The following is a 17,776-nucleotide window of genomic DNA, read 5'->3' on the forward strand; positions in this document are numbered from 1 at the left end:
TCCCATTTCCCATTCCCAGTTCCCATTTCCCATTCCCATTTCCCATTCCTGCATTCCCAGTTTCCATTTCCAGCTCCCATTCCCACATTCCCGGTTCCCATTCCTGGATCCCATTCCCAGTTCCCATTCCCAAATTCCCATTTCCCATTCCCTGCTCCCATTCCCGCATTCCCATTCCCTCAATCTCTGCTCCCATTCCCGCATTCCCAGCTCTGCCATTCCCAGGTTTTTTGGGAATTCTGCCATCAGCATCATTCCCGGTTCCCCCCGGGATGGAGCGGGAGCAGCGCCCTGCCCTGCCCTGCCCCTTTGTGGGAACCCCGAGAATTCATTAATTAATTCATTAATTAATTCATTAATGAATTCATTAATTCCCGCCTGGAATAAACCCCGGGATCGCTGTGGCAGCGAGGAATCCCAGCGGCTCCTGCCGGCCCCAATCCCTGCGGGATTTACCTGGGAGCGGCTCCTGTGCCCGAACTCGCGGGGTTCGGGATCATCCCCGGGCACAGCGGATCCCGAGGGAGGAGCGGAATTCCCGGGGGCACCGGGGGGCGCTCCTGGCACCATTCCCGCAGAATTCCCGCAGAATCCCTGGCACCATTCCCGCAGAATTCCTGGCACCATTCCCGGCTGGAGCAGCAGCAGCAGCGCCGGGATGGATCTGGCACACCAACCCTGGATACCAACCCGGGCTGCGGGAAGGGATCTCAGATTAATTCAATTAATTAGGGATATGAAGAAATTTCAGGGAGAGGGAATTGCAGGGACAGGGAATTGCAGGGACAGGGAATTGCAGGGACAGGGATTTTCCAGCCCGTTTTGCGGGGGGAGCTGAGAAGGTTCGCGATAAATAAAGATAAAACCAATCAATAATCGATAAAATCATCGATAAAACCCCGCAGCTTTGCCGTTACCGGGGATCTTCCAATTCGCAATGATTTTAGAGTCGGGGCCCAAAAATGCCCGGGGAGATTTGGCGGGGAGAAAGGGGATGGGGGAGGGAAATTTGGGATGGGGAGGAGGAATCTGCATCGCTGGGAACGGCGGCGGCGGCGGCGGAGCCCCGGGAGCGGGGAGGGCACCGGGGGAGCGGGGCCGGGCTGTCCCCGCCGGCTCCGCCCGCCCCGCTCCGGCACCGCCCGCGCCGCCCATAAAGCGCCGCTCGTGCCTCGCCCGCCGCACTCGGGTCCGCGGCACCGGCTGCGCCCCGAGCCCGCGCCTGGGCCGGGCGGAACCGCCGGCGGCCGGCACCGAGCGGGGATCCGCAGCGGCAACCGGGGAATCGCATCCCGAACCGGGAATCGCCGCCTGAACCGGGGAATCGCAGCCTGAACGGGGAATCGCATCCCGAACCGGGGAATCGCACCCCGAACCGAGCGGGGATCTGCAGCCTGAACCGGGGAATCGCCGCCTGAACCGGGGAATCGCCGCCTGAACCGGGGAATCGCATCCGGAACCGCCTGCATCCCGAACCGAGCGGGAATCTGCATCCCGAACCGGGGAATCTGCATCCCGAACCGCCTGCAGCAGGTACCGAGAGGAGCCGCATCCTGAACCGGCTGCTTCCCGACCCGACTGAATCCCGAACCGGGCCGGACCCGCACCCCGAACCGGGCGGGACCCGCACCCCGAACCGGGCCGGACCCGCACCCCGAACCGGGAGGGACCCGCACCCCGAACCGGGAGGGACCCGCACCCCGAACCGGGAGGGACCCGCACCCCGAACCGAGAGGGACCCGCACCCCGAACCGGGCGGGACCCGCACCCCAAACCGGGCCGGACCCGCACCCCGAACCGAGAGGGACCCGCACCCCAAACCGGGCGGGACCCGCACCCCAAACCGGGCCGGACCCGCACCCCGAACCGGGCCGGACCTGCACCCCGAGCCAGCCGTGCCATGGCCGCGCTCCCGGCTCCAGCTGCCCCCGGACACCGGAGGGACCGGAACCCCAAACCCGCGGCACCCTGAGCCAGCCCGGCCCTGCACCCCCAAACTGGCTGTGCACTGATCCTGCTGCACCCTAAACCAGCAGGGATCTGCACCCCAAATTGGCTGATCCCAGTTCCTGCACCCTGAACTGGCTGATCCAGGAGGTTCCTGCACCCCAATTTCACAGAGCAGGAGGTCCCTGCACCCCAATTTCGCAGAGCAGAAGGTCCTGCAGCCCATTTTGCCGGTCCCTCACCCCAATTTTGCTGATCCAGAGTTTCCTCACCCCAAATTGGCTGATCCAGGTCCCTGCACCCCAATTTTGCCGATCCAGAGGTCCCTGCACCCCAATTTCACAGAGCAGGAGGTCCCTGCACCCCCATTTTGCCGGTCCCTCACCCCAAATTGGCTGATCCAGGTCCCTGCACCCCAATTTCGCAGAGCAGGAGGTTCCTGCACCCCAATTTTGCTGGTCCCTGACCCCAATTTTGCTGATCCAGGAGGTCCTGCACCCCAATTTTGCAGAGCAGAAGGTCCTGCACCCCAATTTTGCTGATCCAAGTCCCTGCACCCCAATTTTGCAGAGCAGAAGGTCCTGCACCCCATTGTGCCGGTCCCCCGCCCCCATTTTGCCGGTCCCTGCACCCCATTTTGCCGGTCCCTCACCCCCATTTTGCCGGTCCCTCGCCCCCATTTCGCAGAGCAGGTCCTGCACCCCATTGTGCCGGTCCCTGCACCCCATTTTGCCGGTCCCCCGCCCCCATTGTGCCGGTCCCCCGCCCCGTCTCCGCGGCCATGGCCGAGTCCCCTCCGCTGGCGGCCCGGCCGGAGCCGCAGCCCCCCAACGCGTCGCTGAACGCGTCGTGGCCCAACCCGTTCGTGCAGCCGCCCTGGCAGGTGGCCCTGTGGGCCGCGGCCTACGCGCTGGTGGTGCTGGTGGCCGTGGTGGGCAACGCCGTGGTCATGTGGATCATCCTGGCGCACAAGCGGATGCGCACGGTCACCAACTACTTCCTGGTGAACCTGGCCTTCGCCGAGGCCGCCATGGCCGCGCTCAACACCGTGGTCAACTTCAGCTACGCCGTGCACAACGAGTGGTACTTCGGGGCCGCCTACTGCCGCTTCCACAACTTCTTCCCCATCGCCGCCGTCTTCGCCAGCATCTACTCCATGACGGCCATCGCGCTCGACAGGTCAGTGCTGGGGTCAGTCCTGGTTGGAGCTGGGGACAGGTCAGTGACAGGATACTGGAGCTGGGGACAGGTCGGTCCTGGTCAGAGTTGGGGACAGGTCAGTGATGGGGTCATCCATCTATGGCTGGAGCTGGGGACAGGTCAGTGCTGGGGTCAGTCCTGGTCGGAGCTGGGGACAGGTCAGTGCTGGGGTCAGTCCTGGTTGGAGCTAGGGACAGGTCAGTGATGGGTCACTGGAACTGGGGACAGGTCAGTGGTGGGTCCATCCATCCATAGCTGGAGTTGGGGACAGGTCAGTGATGGGTCAGTCCTGGTCAGAGTTGGGGACAGGTCAGTGATGGGTCTATCCATCCATGGCTGGAGCTGGGGACAGGTCAGTGGTGGGGTTGGGGACAGGTCCATCCTGGTTGGAGTTGGGGACAGGTCAGTGATGGGACACTGGAGTTGGGGACAGGTCCATCCTGGTTGGAGTTGGGGACAGGTCAGTGATGGGACACTGGAGTTGGGGACAGGTCAGTCCTGGTCAGAGTTGGAGACAGGTCAGTGATGGGTCAGTCCTGGTTGGAGTTGGGGACAGGTCAGTGATGGGACGCTGGGATTGGGGACAGATCAGTGGTGGGACACTGGAACTGGGGACAGGTCAGTGGTGGGGCACTGGAGCTGGGGACAGGTCAGTCCTGGTCAGAGTTGGGAACAGGTCAGTGATGGATCTATCCATCCATGGCTGGAGCTGGGGACAGGTCAGTGATGGGACACTGGAGTAGGGGACAGGTCAGTGATGGGGTTGGGGACAGGTCAGTGATGGGTCAGTCCTGGTTGGAGTTGGGGACAGGTCAGTGCTGGGGTCAGTCCTGGTTGGAGCTGGGGACAGGTCAGTGATGGGACACTGGAACTGGGGACAGGTCAGTGCTGGGGTCATCCATGCCTGGTCAGAGTTGGGGACAGGTCAGTGATGGGTCTATCCATCCATGGCTGGAGCTGGGGACAGGTCAGTGGTGGGGTTGGGGACAGGTCAGTGATGGGATGCTGGAGTTGGGGACAGGTCAGTCCTGGTCAGAGTTGGAGACAGGTCAGTGATGGGGTTGGGGACAGGTCAGTGACCAGGGCTGGGTTTTCCCTGCCCAGTTCCTGCACTGGGGCCATGATCCCAAGCTCAGCTGGATCCCAGATCCCATTGGAGCTGTGATCTTAAATTCCACTGGAGCTGTGATCCCAAGCTCAGCTGGATCCCAGATCCTGGATCCTGTTGGAGCCGTGATCCCAGACCACACTGGATCCACAATCCCAGACCCCACTGGATCCATGATCCCAAGCTCAGCCAGATCCCACTAGAGCCGTCATCCCAGATCTCACTGGATGCCCAATCCCAGATCCCACTGGATCCACGCTCCCAGATCCCACTGGATCCACAATCCCAGACCACACTGGCTCCACAATCCCAAGCCCAGCCGGACCCCAGTGGCCCTGGGAGACCCCAAATGCCCAGAACCCCCCGGACGTCCGTTCCCTCTCCAGGAATTTGGCTCAGGGCCGTTTCCCCCCGAGCCCCAGGACAGATCCCAGCTCCACATTCACCCTGTGGCTCCCTCCGAGCATTTCGGATTTTTCCAAGGCCGCGTTCCCGCAGCCAGCCGGGCTCTGCCCTCTCCTGTTCCCAGGGAATAAAGGGAATTCTGGCAGGGATCCGGACGCTTTTCCTGCCCTTTCCCAGCGCCTCTGGAGCCACTGGCTCCAGGATTCCCTGTGGGAAGCAGGGCTGGGGTGGGTGAGGCTCCCCAGGCATTAAAACCCACCCAAGGTTGGGTTTGTCACCAAATCCTCTCCCTGAAATCCAGGGGAATTGAGGCAATCATCAATAAAACCCGGGATATTTCCAGTGCCTCTCCCATGGTGCAGTTCCAGGAGGATCCTCGGGATTGGCTGGAAAAGCCTCTCTGGGGCTGGGATGAATTCCAGGGATTGTTTTTTGGGCTGAATAATTTAATTTACAGCCTTTGATCCACCCTGAGAAATCCAGGGAAGCTGCAGTAACGCAGGGAGGTCTGGGAGGCTGGGGCTGGAATTTTTTCAGGATTAGCATTCCCAAAAAATCTTCCTGCACCTGCAAACCCTGAGGAGATGCTTGGTTTTCCCAAAACATCCAGGCTCCCATCCGGAAGCTGCAGCTCCGACTGCATCCCAAATTCCAGCCAGGAACAGGGAAGGGAACAAACCCCAAATCCCATCCAAACATCGGGAAAATTCCTCTTTTTCCTGTGGCTGGGAGCTGCCAATGGAGCTGAAAGGCAGGAAAAGCAGGAATGTGTTCCAGGAGCCTGGGAGGGAGGATTGCCAGAGCTGGAACTGGGACTGGAGAGAGCTGGGAATGGGAATGGGAATGGGGAGAGGTGGGAATGGGAATGGGAATGGGAATGGGAATGGGGAGAGCTGGGAATGGGAATGGGAATGGGAATGGGAATGGGAATGGGAATGGGGAGAGCTGGGAATGGGAATGGGGAGAGCTGGGAATGGGAATGGGAATGGGAATGGGAATGGGGAGAGCTGGAACTGGGAATGGGAATGGGAATGGGAATGGGGAGAGCTGGGAATGGGAATGGGGAGAGCTGGAACTGGGAATGGAGAGAGCTGGAACTGGGAATGGGGAGGGATGGGAATGGGAATGGAGAGAGCTGGGAATGGGAATGGGAATGGGGAGGGATGGAAATGGGAATGGGAATGGGAATGGGAATGGGAATGGGGAGAGCTGGAACTGGGAATGGGAATGGGGAGAGCTGGAACTGGGAATGGGCAGAGCTGGAACTGGGAATGGGAATGGGGAGAGCTGGAACTGGGAATGGGGAGAGCTGGAACTGGAACTGGGGAGAGCTGGGAATGGGACTGGGGAGAGCTGGAACTGGGAATGGGAATGGGGAGAGCTGTGTTGGGGATCCAGTCACAGCCAGGATGGAATTCCCAATTCCCACCCAAATTCAGGGAAGCAGCTGGAAAAAGCCTCGTATTCCCCAAGCCCTGGGATTGGGCAGGACCCCAAATCCCACCCAGCGCCCCAAACCCCTCCAGCCCAGCCCAGCCCAGCATCCAGAGGCTCCCAATGGGATTTTCTGTGGGATTTTTGCTGGAAGTGTCTCCATCCCCTCCTTCCTTCCCCTGGAGCTGCTCCAGGCCTGGGCACGAAAGAAAAAAAGACGGAAGTTGTTCCGAACACTGGGGACAATGGCAGGAAATTCGGGATGGGGCTGGCACTGCGGGAAGTGCCTCAGGAAAATCCCAAAGGATTCGGGGCCTGGCAGCTCCCTCGGCTCCCAAATTCCCACCCCATCCTTTGTTTGCCCAAAGGGAATACTGGGATTTCCCAGCTCCCATTCCTGCTGCTCCCAAAACTGGAATTCCAGGATTTTCCAGCTGTATTCCTGCTGCTTCCAAAGCTGGAATTCCAGGATTTTCCAGCTGTATTCCTGCTTTTCCCAAAGGGAACACTGGGATTTCCCAGCTCCCATTCCCGCTGCTCCCAAAGCTGGAATTCCAGGATTTTCCAGCTCCCATTCCTGCTTTTCCCAAAACTGGAATTCCAGGATTTTCCAGCTGTATTCCTGCTTTTCCCAAAGGGAACCCCGGGATTTCCCAGCTCCCATTCCTGCTGCTCCCAAAGCTGGAATTCCAGGATTTTCCAGCTGTATTCCTGCTGCTCCCAAAGGGAATACTGGGATTTCCCAGCTCCCATTCCCACTGCTCCCAAAGCTGGAATTCCAGGATTTTCCAGCTGTATTCCTGCTGCTCCCAAAGGGAATACTGGGATTTCCCAGCTCCCATTCCCACTTTTCCCAAAGCTGGAATTCCAGGATTTTCCAGCTGTATTCCTGCTGTTCCCAAAGTTGGAATTCCAGGATTTTCCAGCTGTATTCCTGCTTTTCCCAAAGGGAACCCTGGGATTTCCCAGCTCCCATTCCTGCTGCTCCCAAAGCTGGAATTCCAGGATTTTCCAGCTGTATTCCTGCTGCTTCCAAAGCTGGAATTCCAGGATTTCCCAGCTATATTCCTGCTTTTCCCAAAGGGAACACCAGGATTTCCCAGCTCCCATTCCTGCTGTTCCCAAAACTGGAATTCCAGGATTTTCCAGCTGTATTCCTGCTTTTCCCAAAGGGAACCCTGGGATTTCCCAGCTCCCATTCCTGCTGCTCCCAAAGCTGGAATTCCAGGATTTTCCAGCTGTATTCCTGCTGCTTCCAAAGCTGGAATTCCAGGATTTCCCAGCTATATTCCTGCTTTTCCCAAAGGGAACACCAGGATTTCCCAGCTCCCATTCCTGCTGTTCCCAAAACTGGAATTCCAGGATTTTCCAGCTGTATTCCTGCTTTTCCCAAAGGGAACCCCAGGATTTCCCAGCTCCCATTCCCACTGCTCCCAAAGCTGGAATTCCAGGATTTTCTGCCTCTTATTCCCACTGTTCCCAAAAGGAACCCCGGGATTTTCTGACCCCAATTCCCACTGTTCCCAAGGCTGGAACATTGGGATTTTCTAGCTCAGATTCTTCCTTTTCCCAAAGAGAACTCTGGCATTTTCCAGCCTTTATTCCCACTTTTCCCAAAGGGAACTCTGGGTTTTTCCATCCCTGATTTCTGCTATTCCCAGACACAGAACCCTGGGATTTTCCGTCCCTGATTCCTGCTGTTCCCAAAGCTGAAACACTGAGATTTTCTGTCCCTGATTTCTGCTGTTTCCAGACCCAGAACCCTGAGATTTTCCATCCCTAATTCCCGCTGTTCCCAGACCTGGAAGCCCAGGATTTTCCAGCCATATTCCTGCTGTTCCCAGACCAGAATCCCGGGATTTTCCATCCCTAATTCCCACTGTTCCCAAAGCTGAAACATTGGGATTTTCCATCCCTGTTTCCCGCTGTTCCCAGACCCAGAACCCGGGATTTTACCCCAGATATTCCCATTTTTCCCTCCCAGGTACATGGCCATCATCCATCTGGCCATGTTCCCAGACCCAGAAACCCCGGATTTTCTATCCCTAATTCCCCCTTCTCCCAAAGATGAAACATTGGGATTTTCCATCCCTGTTTCCCGCTGTTCCCAGACCCAGAACCCCGTGATTTTACCCCAGGATTTTCCCTCCCAGGTACATGGCCATCATCCATCTGGCCATGTTCCTGCTGTTCCCAGGATTTTACCCTGGATATTCCCATTTTCCCTCCCAGGTACATGGCCATCATCCATCTGGCCATGTTCCCGCTGTTCCCAGACCCAGAACCCTGAGATTTTCCATCCCCAATTCCCGCTGTTCCCAGGCCTGGAACTACAGGATTTTCTGTCCCGAATTCCTGCTGTTCCCAAAGCTGGAACATTGGGATCTTCCAGCCCTAATTCCCACTGTTCCCAGACCCAGAACCCCGGGATTTTACCCCAGGATATTCCCATTTTCCCTCCCAGGTACATGGCCATCATCCATCTGGCCATGTTCCTGCTGTTCCCAGACCCAGAACCCCGGGATTTTCCCCTGGATTATCCCATTTTTCCCTCCCAGGTACATCTGGCCATGTTCCCGCTGTTCCCAGACCCAGAACCCCGTGATTTCCCCCAGGATATTCCCATTTTTCCCCCCCAGGTACATGGCCATCACCCATCTGGCCATATTCCTGTTGTTCCCAGACCCAGAATCCCGGGATTTTCCCCTGGATTATCCCATTTTTCCCCTCCCAGGTACATGGCCATCATCCATCCGGCCATGTTCCCGCTGTTCCCAGGATTTTACCCCAGGATATTCCCATTTTCCCTCCCAGGTACATGGCCATCATCCATCTGGCCATGTTCCCAGACCCAGAATCCCGTGATTTTACCCCGGATATTCCCATTTTTCCCCCCCAGGTACATGGCCATCATCCATCTGGCCATATTCCTGCTGTTCCCAGACCCAGAACCCTGGGATTTTCCATCCCTAATTCCCACTGTTCCCAAAGATGAAACATTGGGATTTTCCATCCCTGTTTCCCACTGTTCCCAGACCCAGAACCCCAGGATTTTACCCCAGGATTTTCCCCTCCCAGGTACATGACCATCATCCATCTGGCCATGTTCCCGCTGTTCCCAGGATTTTTCCCTGGATTATCCCATTTTTCCCTCCCAGGTACATGGCCATCATCCATCTGGCCATGTTCCTGCTGTTCCCAGGATTTTAGCCCAGGATATTCCCATTTTCCCCTCCCAGGTACATGGCCATCACCCATCTGGCCATATTCCTGTTGTTCCCAGACCCAGAATCCCGTGATTTTACCCCGGATATTCCCATTTTTCCCCCCCAGGTACATGGCCATCATCCATCTGGCCATGTTCCCAGACCCAGAATCCCAGGATTTCACCCCAGGATTTTCCCGTTTTCCCTTCCCAGGTACATGGCCATCATCCATCTGGCCATGTTCCCGCTGTTCCCAGGATTTCCCCCAGGATATTCCCATTTTTCCCTCCCAGGTACATCTGGCCATGTTCCTGCTGTTCCCAGACCCATAACCCTGTGATTTTACCCCGGATATTCCCATTTTCCCTTCCCAGGTACATGGCCATCATCCATCTGGCCATGTTCCCAGACCCAGAATCCCGGGATTTTACCCCGGAATTTCACCCCAGGATATTCCCATTTTTCCCTCCCAGGTACATGGCCATCATCCATCTGGCCATGTTCCCAGACCCAGAATCCCAGGATTTCACCCCAGGATTTTCCCGTTTTCCCTTCCCAGGTACATGGCCATCATCCATCTGGCCATGTTCCCGCTGTTCCCAGGATTTCCCCCAGGATATTCCCATTTTTCCCTCCCAGGTACATCTGGCCATGTTCCTGCTGTTCCCAGACCCATAACCCTGTGATTTTACCCCGGATATTCCCATTTTCCCTTCCCAGGTACATGGCCATCATCCATCTGGCCATGTTCCCAGACCCAGAATCCCGGGATTTCACCCCAGGATATTCCCATTTTTCCCTCCCAGGTACATGGCCATCATCCATCTGGCCATGTTCCCAGTCCCATAACCCCAGGATTTTACCCCAGGATTTTCCCCTGGATTATCCCATTTCCCTCCCAGGTACATGGCCATCATCCACCCGCTGCGGCCGCGCCTCTCGGCCGCGGCCAGCAAGGCGGTGATGGGGCTGATCTGGCTGCTGGCGCTGCTGCTCGCCTTCCCCCAGGGATATTTCTCCGTCACCGCCGAGCTCCCGGGGCGCCTCGTCTGCCTCGTGGAGTGGCCGGAGCCCGGCGGGGCCGAGTCCGGCAAAGCGTGAGTGGGAATGGGGAAAAACGGGGTGGGAACGGGGGGAAATGGGGTGGGAATGGGGAAAAATGGGGAAAAACGGGGTGGGAACGGGGAAAAATGGAGTGGGAATGGGGGGAAATGGGGTGGGAATGGGGGAAAATGGGGAAAAACGGGGTGGGAACGGGGAAAAATGGGGTGGGAATGGGGAAAAATGGGGTGGGAATGGGGAAAAATGGGGAAAAATGGGGTGGGAATGGGGAAAAATGGGGAAAAACGGGGTGGGAACGGGGAAAAATGGAGTGGGAATGGGGGGAAATGGGGTGGGAATGGGGGAAAATGGGGAAAAACGGGGTGGGAACGGGGAAAAATGGGGTGGGAATGGGGAAAAATGGGGTGGGAATGGGGAAAAATGGGGAAAAATGGGGTGGGAATGGGGAAAAATGGGGTGGGAATGGGGAAAATGGGGTGGGAATGGGGAAAAACGGGAATGGGGAAAAATAGGGCGGGAATGGGGAAAAGATGAGTGGGAATGGGGAAAACAGGGGAATGGGAAAAATGGGGTGGGAATGGGAAAAATGGGGAAAAACGGGGTGGGAATGGGGAAAATGGGGTGGGAATGGGGAAAAATGGGGTGGGAATGGGGAAAAAACGAGAATGGGGAAAAATAGGGCGGGAATGGGGGAAAACAGGGTGAGAATGGAGAAAAACATGAGTGGGAATGGGGAAAAACAGGGTGGGAATGGGGAAAATGGGGTGGGAATGGGGAAAATGGGTGGGAATGGGGAAAATGGGTGGGAATGGGGGAAAACAGGGTGGGAATGGGGAAAATGGGATGAAAAATGGGAGAGGGGAAAAATGAGGGAAATGGAAAGGGAAAGGGAAAAGTAAAATGAAAGGAGCAAAAAAAGAGAGGGGGGGAAGAGGAAAAGAAGAGGGGGAAAAGGAAGGGAAGGGAAGGGAAGGGAAGGGAAGGGAAGGGAAGGGAAGGGAAGGGAAGGGAAGGGAAGGGAAGGGAAGGGAAGGGAAGGGAAGGGAAGGGAAGGGAAGGGAAGGGAAGGGAAGGGAAGGGAAGGGAAGGGAAGGGAAGGGAAGGGAAGGGAAGGGAAGGGAAGTCCTGAATTTCCAAAGGGGCTGGGAATGGTTCGCCAAGGGGAGTTAAATGTCAGGTGTTGAGGGAAAAAAAAGGGGGGGAAGAATAAAAAAGGGAATGAAAAAGGGATTTTAAAAAAGGAAATAAAGAAGGGAATAGAACAGGGAATAAACCAGGGAATAAAGAGGGAATAAAACAGGGAATAAAAAAGGAGTTTGTGATCTCCAGCCCTGAGTGAGGAGGGAGGAATCGGGGCTGTGGAATTCCGCTCTGGAATTCCAGAGATCAGATCCAGGCTGGCGACAAACCCTCCCCGTGTCCTTTGTCACCTCATTCCCACAGTTCATCCCAGAATATTCCCAGGATGGATAATTCTGGTGGATTTTCCAAAGGCTGATCCCAAAGGAAAACGGCACCATTAAATCCACAATGGATTCGCATCCCGTGCTCTGGGAAACTGGGAAAAGTGGGAAAACTGGGAAATTCCCAAGGAATCTGGGGACTGGGAGGAACTCAGTGGCGTCTCCAGTCCTCGGGAATGCCACGAGCAGATCCCAGATGGGATTTTCCTGCCCTAAATAACTCGGGACAGGTGTTTGGGTCATTCCAGAGGTGCCATTCCGGCCCTTCCCCGCTCCATAGACTCGGAGCGGATATTCCGGGAATGCTCCGGTGGCAGCTGCTCCGTTTGTGGCGTCAGGAGGAAAAAATTCCATCTTTTTATCCAGCTCCCAGGGAAAACAGGGGGAAAACCCAGGGAAAACAGGAGAATTCCAACACTTCTGGAGGGAATTCCTTTGGAAAATCTCTGGGGAGCACAGAGCTGGTGTGCAGAGGGTACCAGAGCTGTTTTTCCCTGGAAAACATCCCTGGTTTCAACCAGGATTCGATCTGGACATCCATCCCTGCTTCCCAAAGGGATCAGGAATTCCGTTTGGGGTTTTGAAGGAAGGGAGAAGCCGCCCCTGGATCCTTTGGGAATTGAGGGATGTCCCTTCCACGCCAACATTCCCAGGGAAAAGGAGGCGGCAGCTCCATCCTCCGGCACCGCGGGATCCTCCATCCCAAACCCTTCCAGCTGCAAACCCCGAATCTCCCGGAGCGCTGCGAGCCCGGGAATGCTGCGGGCACAGCAATTCCCGGTGCTTTTCCATGCCTGGATCCCAAAGGATTCCTGGAGCTGTCTGGAACGGCTCCGGGAGCCCAGACCCCTCTGCGCTGCTGACGTTATCCCGCAGCTCCTGCAGACACTCCTGAGGATCCGCAATTCCATGGGAACCGCAGCAAAATCCTCCCGCGGAGCCGCCCAGACGCCTCTGGAATGAGGCAAACAAAATCCAGCCCCACCAAGGCCAATCCCAAATGGAATTAGGGCCGGCAAAATCAGATTGTGGTGCCGAGCAGCAGCCCCGATCCCTGCGGGAGAATTCCCAGAGCCGCCCTCACCCTCTGGAGCCGGGATTGAAGCCGGAGGAGGAGGAGCGGGAGCAGGGAGGGATTGGAACCCAAACCCTTGGGAAGATGCAGGAGCTGGGATTGGAGCCCAAACCCTTGGGAAGATGCAGGAGCTGGGATTGGAGCCCAAAACCCCACCCAGAGGCCCCCAAGCCTTGGGAAGGAAATTCCCGCTCACCAGGCAGGATTTGGGAAGTTTTCCAAGCCGGCACCAGGCACGTTTGTGGACTCAGGTTTTAGGGAAGAGAGGATTTTCCATAGGGTTGGAGCCTCCATCCCCTCCGGTGCTTAAACCCGGAATGATTGGATTTCCATTTAAACCATTCCTCTCTAACAGAATTCCTCACTGACCCACGGCATTCCCAGATATCCAACGGCATTCCCAGTGTTCCCATGGAATTCCCAGTGTTCCCATGGCATTCCCAGCGTTTCCATGGCATTCCCAGTTCTTCCACAGCATTCCCAACACTTCCATGGCATTCCCAATGCTGGATCCTCAGGAATTATCCCATGTTTCCAGATCCCACCATTTCTCCATGTCCATCCTGCTGGATCCTCAGGGATAATCCTGGTTTTTCTCCAGATCCCACCACTTTTTCATGTCCATCCTGCTGGATCCTCAGGGATTATCCCGGTTTTTTCCAGGAACTTTTTCAAGTTCCAGGAACTTTTCCATGATGGTCCTGCTGGATCCTCAGGGATTATCCCATTTTCCCAGATCCCACCATTTCTCCATGTCCATCCTGCTGGATCCTCAGGGATTATCCCGGTTTTTTCCAGGTCCCACTTTTCCATGATGGTCCTGCTGGATCCTCAGGGATTATCCCGGTTTTTTCCAGGAACTTTTTCAAGTTCCAGGAACTTTTCCATGATGGTCCTGCTGGATCCTCAGGGATTATCCTGGTTTTTCTCTAGATCCCACCACTTTCCATGTCCATCCTGCTGCATCCTCAGGGATTATCCCGGTTTTTTCCAGATCCCACCATTTCTCCATGTCCATCCTGCTGCATCCTCAGGGATTATCCCATTTTTCCAGATCCCACCATTTCTCCATGTCCATCCTGCTGCATCCTCAGGGATTATCCCATTTTTCCAGATCCCACCATTTCTCCATGTCCATTTTGCTGCATCCTCAGGGATTATCCCGGTTTTTTCCAGGTCCCACCATTTCTCCATGTCCATCCTGCTGGATCCTCAGGGATTATCCTGGTTTTTCTCCAGATCCCACCATTTCTCCATGTCCATCCTGCTGGATCCTCAGGGATTATCCCGGTTTTTTCCAGGAACTTTTTCAAGTTCCAGGAACTTTTCCATGTCCATCCTGCTGGATCCTCAGGGATTATCCCGGTTTTTTCCAGATCCCACCATTTCTCCATGTCCATCCTGCTGCATCCTCAGGGATTATCCTGGTTTTTTCCAGATCCCACCACTTTCCATGTCCATCCTGCTGGATCCTCAGGGATTATCCCATGTTTCCAGATCCCACCATTTCTCCATGTCCATCCTGCTGGATCCTCAGGGATTATCCCGGTTTTTTCCAGGAACTTTTTCAAGTTCCAGGAACTTTTCCAAGATGGTCCTGCTGGATCCTCAGGGATTATCCCGGTTTTACTCCAGGTCCCACCACTTTTCCATGTCCATCCTGCTGCATCCTCAGGGATTATCCCGGTTTTTTTCCAGATCCCACCATTTCTCCATGTCCATCCTGCTGGATCCTCAGGGTTTATCCCGGTTTTTTCCAGGTCCCACCATTTCTCCATGTCCATCCTGCTGCATCCTCAGGGATTATCCCGGTTCTTTCCAGGAACTTTTTCAAGTTCCAGGAACTTTTCCATGATGGTCCTGCTGGATTCTCAGGGATTATCCCATTTTCCCAGATCCCACCATTTCTCCATGTCCATCCTGCTGCATCCTCAGGGATTATCCTGGTTTTTTCCAGATCCCACCACTTTCCATGTCCATCCTGCTGGAGCCTCAGGGATTATCCCGGTTTTTCTCCAGATCCCACCATTTCTCCATGATGGTCCTGCTGCATCCTCAGGGATTATCCTGGTTTTTTCCAGATCCCACCACTTTTCCATGTCCATCCTGCTGCATCCTCAGGGATTATCCCATTTTCCCAGATCCCACCATTTCTCCATGTCCATCCTGCTGCATCCTCAGGAATTATCCCGGTTTTTCTCCAGATCCCACCACTTTTCCATGTCCATCCTGCTGGGTCCTCAGGGATTATCCCATTTTCCAGATCCCACCATTTCTCCATGTCCATCTTGCTGGATCCTCAGGGATTATCCCATTTCTCCAGGTACCACTTTTCCATGACGGTGCTGCTGTACCTGCTGCCGCTGCTGGTGATCGGCTGCGCCTACGCCGCCGTCGGCCGCACGCTCTGGGCCAGCGCCATCCCCGGCGACTCCTCCGACCGCTACCACGAGCAGGTGTCGGCCAAGAGGAAGGTGAGCAATTCCCAGAGGGGATGGATCCACAATTCCTGGCCAATCTCCACAAGGTGAGAATTCTGGGAAGGGGTTGGATCCAGAATTCCTGGCCAATCTCCACAAGGTGAGGAACTCCCAGAGAGGGTGGATCCAGAATTCCTGGCCAATCTCCACAAGGTGAGGAACTCCCAGAGAGGGTGGATCCAGAATTCCTGGCCAATCCCCACAAGGTGAGGAACTCCCAGAGGGGATGGATCCAGAAGTCCTGGCCAATCCCAAACCATGAGCATGTGTTGGCCAAGAGGAAGGTGAGGAACTCTGGGAGGGGCTGGATCCAGAATTCCTGGCCAATCCCCACAAGGTGAGGAACTCCAGGAGGGGTTGGATCCAGAATTCCTGGCCAATCTCCACAAGGTGAGGAATTCCGGGAGGGGCTGGATCCAGAATTCCTGTCCAATCCCAAACCATGAGCATGTGTTGACCAAGAGAAAGGTGAGGAATTCCCAGAGGGGCTGGATCCAGAATTCCTGACCAATCTCCACAAGGTGAGGAATTCCGGGAGGGGCTGGATCCAGAATTCCTGGCCAACCCCAAAGGCCGTTCCCGAGGCTGGAATGGCTGCAGGCTGGCTCTCTCCCGCGGCAGGTGGTGAAGATGATGATCATGGTGGTGTGCACCTTCGCGCTCTGCTGGCTGCCCTACCACGTCTACTTCACGCTGCAGTACCTGCGGCCCGAGTGGTACATGCAGAGCTTCATCCAGCAGGTCTACCTGGCCGTCATGTGGCTGGCCATGAGCTCCACCATGTACAACCCCATCATCTACTGCTGCCTCAACGACAGGTGGGCGGCTCGGCAGCGCGCAGCGGGGTCCCAGCGGAGAGCAGGGATGGGCTTTTCTGGGATGGCACAACAAACCAGCTGCCGCTTCCAGCAGGGGTGGGGGTGGCACAATTCTCACCTGCAGTCTCTCCTAATCCCCGTGGGGTTTGAGGGCAAACAGCAACTGAAACGATCCCAACTCCTAATTGGGGTTTGTGGGGGTTTCCATTTCTCAGTGGGTTTCCATTTCTCAGTGGGTTTTCCATTTCTCAGTGGGTTTTCCATTTCTCAGTGGGTTTTTCCTCTCCTCAGTGAAAGATGGCAATGTTTAGAAAAGCTCAGCTTTCTTTCCTTCCTTTGTCCATCTCCATGTCTTTCCTCATTCCTTTGTCCATCTCCATCCCAATTCCTTTGTCCATCTCCATCTCATTCCTCTGGCCATGTCCATCCCATTCCTTTGTCCATCTCCATCCCATTCCTTTGTCCATCTCCATCCCAATTCCTTTGTCCATCTCCATCTCATTCCTCTGGCCATGTCCATCCCATTCCTTTGTCCATCTCCATCCCATTCCTTTGTCCATCTCCATCCCAATTCCTTTGTCCATCTCCATTCCATTCCTTTGGCCATCTCCATCTCATTCCTCTGTCCATCTCCATCCCATTCCTTTGCCCATGTCCATCTCATTTCTCTGTTCATGTCCATCCCATCTGTTTGTCCATGTCCATCCCATTCCTCTGGCCATCTCCACCCCGTTCCTTTGTCCATCTCCATCCCATCTGTTTGTCCCTCTCCATCCCATTCCTTTGTCCATCTCCATCCCGTCCGTTTGTCCATATCCATCCCATTCCTCTGGCCATCTCCACCCTGTTCCTTTGTCCATCTCCATCCCGTCCGTTTGTCCATGTCCATGCCATTCCTCTGTCCATCCCCCATCTTTCCCCATCCATGCCCGTGTCCATCCCGTCCCGTGGCCAGGTTCCGGGTGGGATTCAAGCACGCCTTCCGCTGGTGCCCGTGTGTGAGCGCGGGCGAGTACGAGGGGCTGGAGCTGCGCTCGGCGCGCTTCCTGCACACGCACAGCTCCGTGTCCAAGCTCAGCCGCATGGACACCACCACCGTGGCCTCGGCGCTCGGTGCGGCCGACGAGGAGCTGGACGAGCCCGGCCGGGCCGAGCGGCTCTCCCTGGACATGGCCTCCAACGGCTCCTCCCGCAGCGACTCCAAGACGGTCTCCGAGAGCTTCAGCTTCTACTCCAACACCCTGACCTAGGGACGTCCCCTCAGCGCCACCTCGGTGTCACCGCCCTGCTTGTGCCGTGCCGGCGTTTCCCGTGCTGTTTTCCCGTCTCTTTTTCTTTGGGATGAGTTCTGTTGTGGGGCTGGACATCAGGAATGTTTTCACTGCCTGCCTGGAGATGGAGGGGATGCAGGAACGGGACAGAGCTGGGTTTTCCTCAGAATTCCAACGCTGGCCGGCGCTTCCGTGCCCTCTGCAAGGCGGGAGGGACCTCTCGGTGCATCCCACGCCATGGAAAACAACCCCATCCTGCACCTCCCTCCTCCCAGCCTTAATTTAATTCTCCCTGCTGGACATGCAG

At 56.0% G+C, this 17,776-nt stretch overlaps 2 protein-coding genes across 7 annotated transcripts in view; one reads left to right on the forward strand and one right to left on the reverse strand.

The window, feature by feature from the left end:
* The window catches only part of LOC113460708 (tetraspanin-15), a 39,911-nt gene extending 37,794 nt beyond the window's left edge, over positions 1–2,117 (reverse strand). For 4 of the 5 annotated variants that reach the window (XM_074559362.1, XM_074559363.1, XM_074559361.1 and 1 more), the window contains exons 1-2: positions 918–2,117; positions 457–695 (exon numbers count right to left, since the gene is read on the reverse strand). In XM_074559362.1, the coding sequence (XP_074415463.1) occupies positions 457–695; positions 918–1,514 (836 nt within the window). In that variant the 5' untranslated portion in view covers positions 1,515–2,117. The remainder of the gene's footprint in view (positions 1–456; positions 696–917) is intronic. The other variant, XM_074559368.1, reaches the window with a different exon arrangement.
* A 414-nt stretch (positions 2,118–2,531) lies between these two features.
* On the forward strand, positions 2,532–17,737 carry TACR1 (tachykinin receptor 1). Of its 2 annotated transcripts, XM_074559374.1 has the most exons (5): positions 2,532–3,126; positions 10,203–10,397; positions 15,224–15,374; positions 16,002–16,198; positions 17,154–17,737. In XM_074559374.1, the coding sequence occupies exons 1-5, from the start codon at positions 2,729–2,731 to the stop codon at positions 17,446–17,448; spliced, it is 1,236 nt and encodes a 411-aa protein (XP_074415475.1). In that variant the 5' UTR covers positions 2,532–2,728; the 3' UTR covers positions 17,449–17,737. The 2 variants fall into 2 exon arrangements, with proteins under 2 accessions (XP_074415475.1, XP_074415474.1); XM_074559373.1 differs by lacking the exon at positions 10,203–10,397.
* Positions 17,738–17,776: the final 39 nt, after the last annotated feature.

This window comes from Zonotrichia albicollis, chromosome 26 (genome assembly GCF_047830755.1).
Source record: "Zonotrichia albicollis isolate bZonAlb1 chromosome 26, bZonAlb1.hap1, whole genome shotgun sequence".
Lineage (NCBI taxonomy): Eukaryota > Metazoa > Chordata > Aves > Passeriformes > Passerellidae > Zonotrichia > Zonotrichia albicollis.

Bases quoted from the DNA above. Each gene is read 5' to 3' on its own strand.
- TACR1 (XM_074559374.1), top strand. From the start codon at position 2,729: ATGGCCGAGTCCCCTCCGCTGGCGGCCCGGCCGGAGCCGCAGCCCCCC. The intron at 3,127-10,202 runs GTCAGTGCTGGG...TTTCCCTCCCAG, and splicing joins ACGGCCATCGCGCTCGACAG to GTACATGGCCATCATCCACC. The intron at 10,398-15,223 runs GTGAGTGGGAAT...CCATTTCTCCAG, and splicing joins GGGGCCGAGTCCGGCAAAGC to GTACCACTTTTCCATGACGG.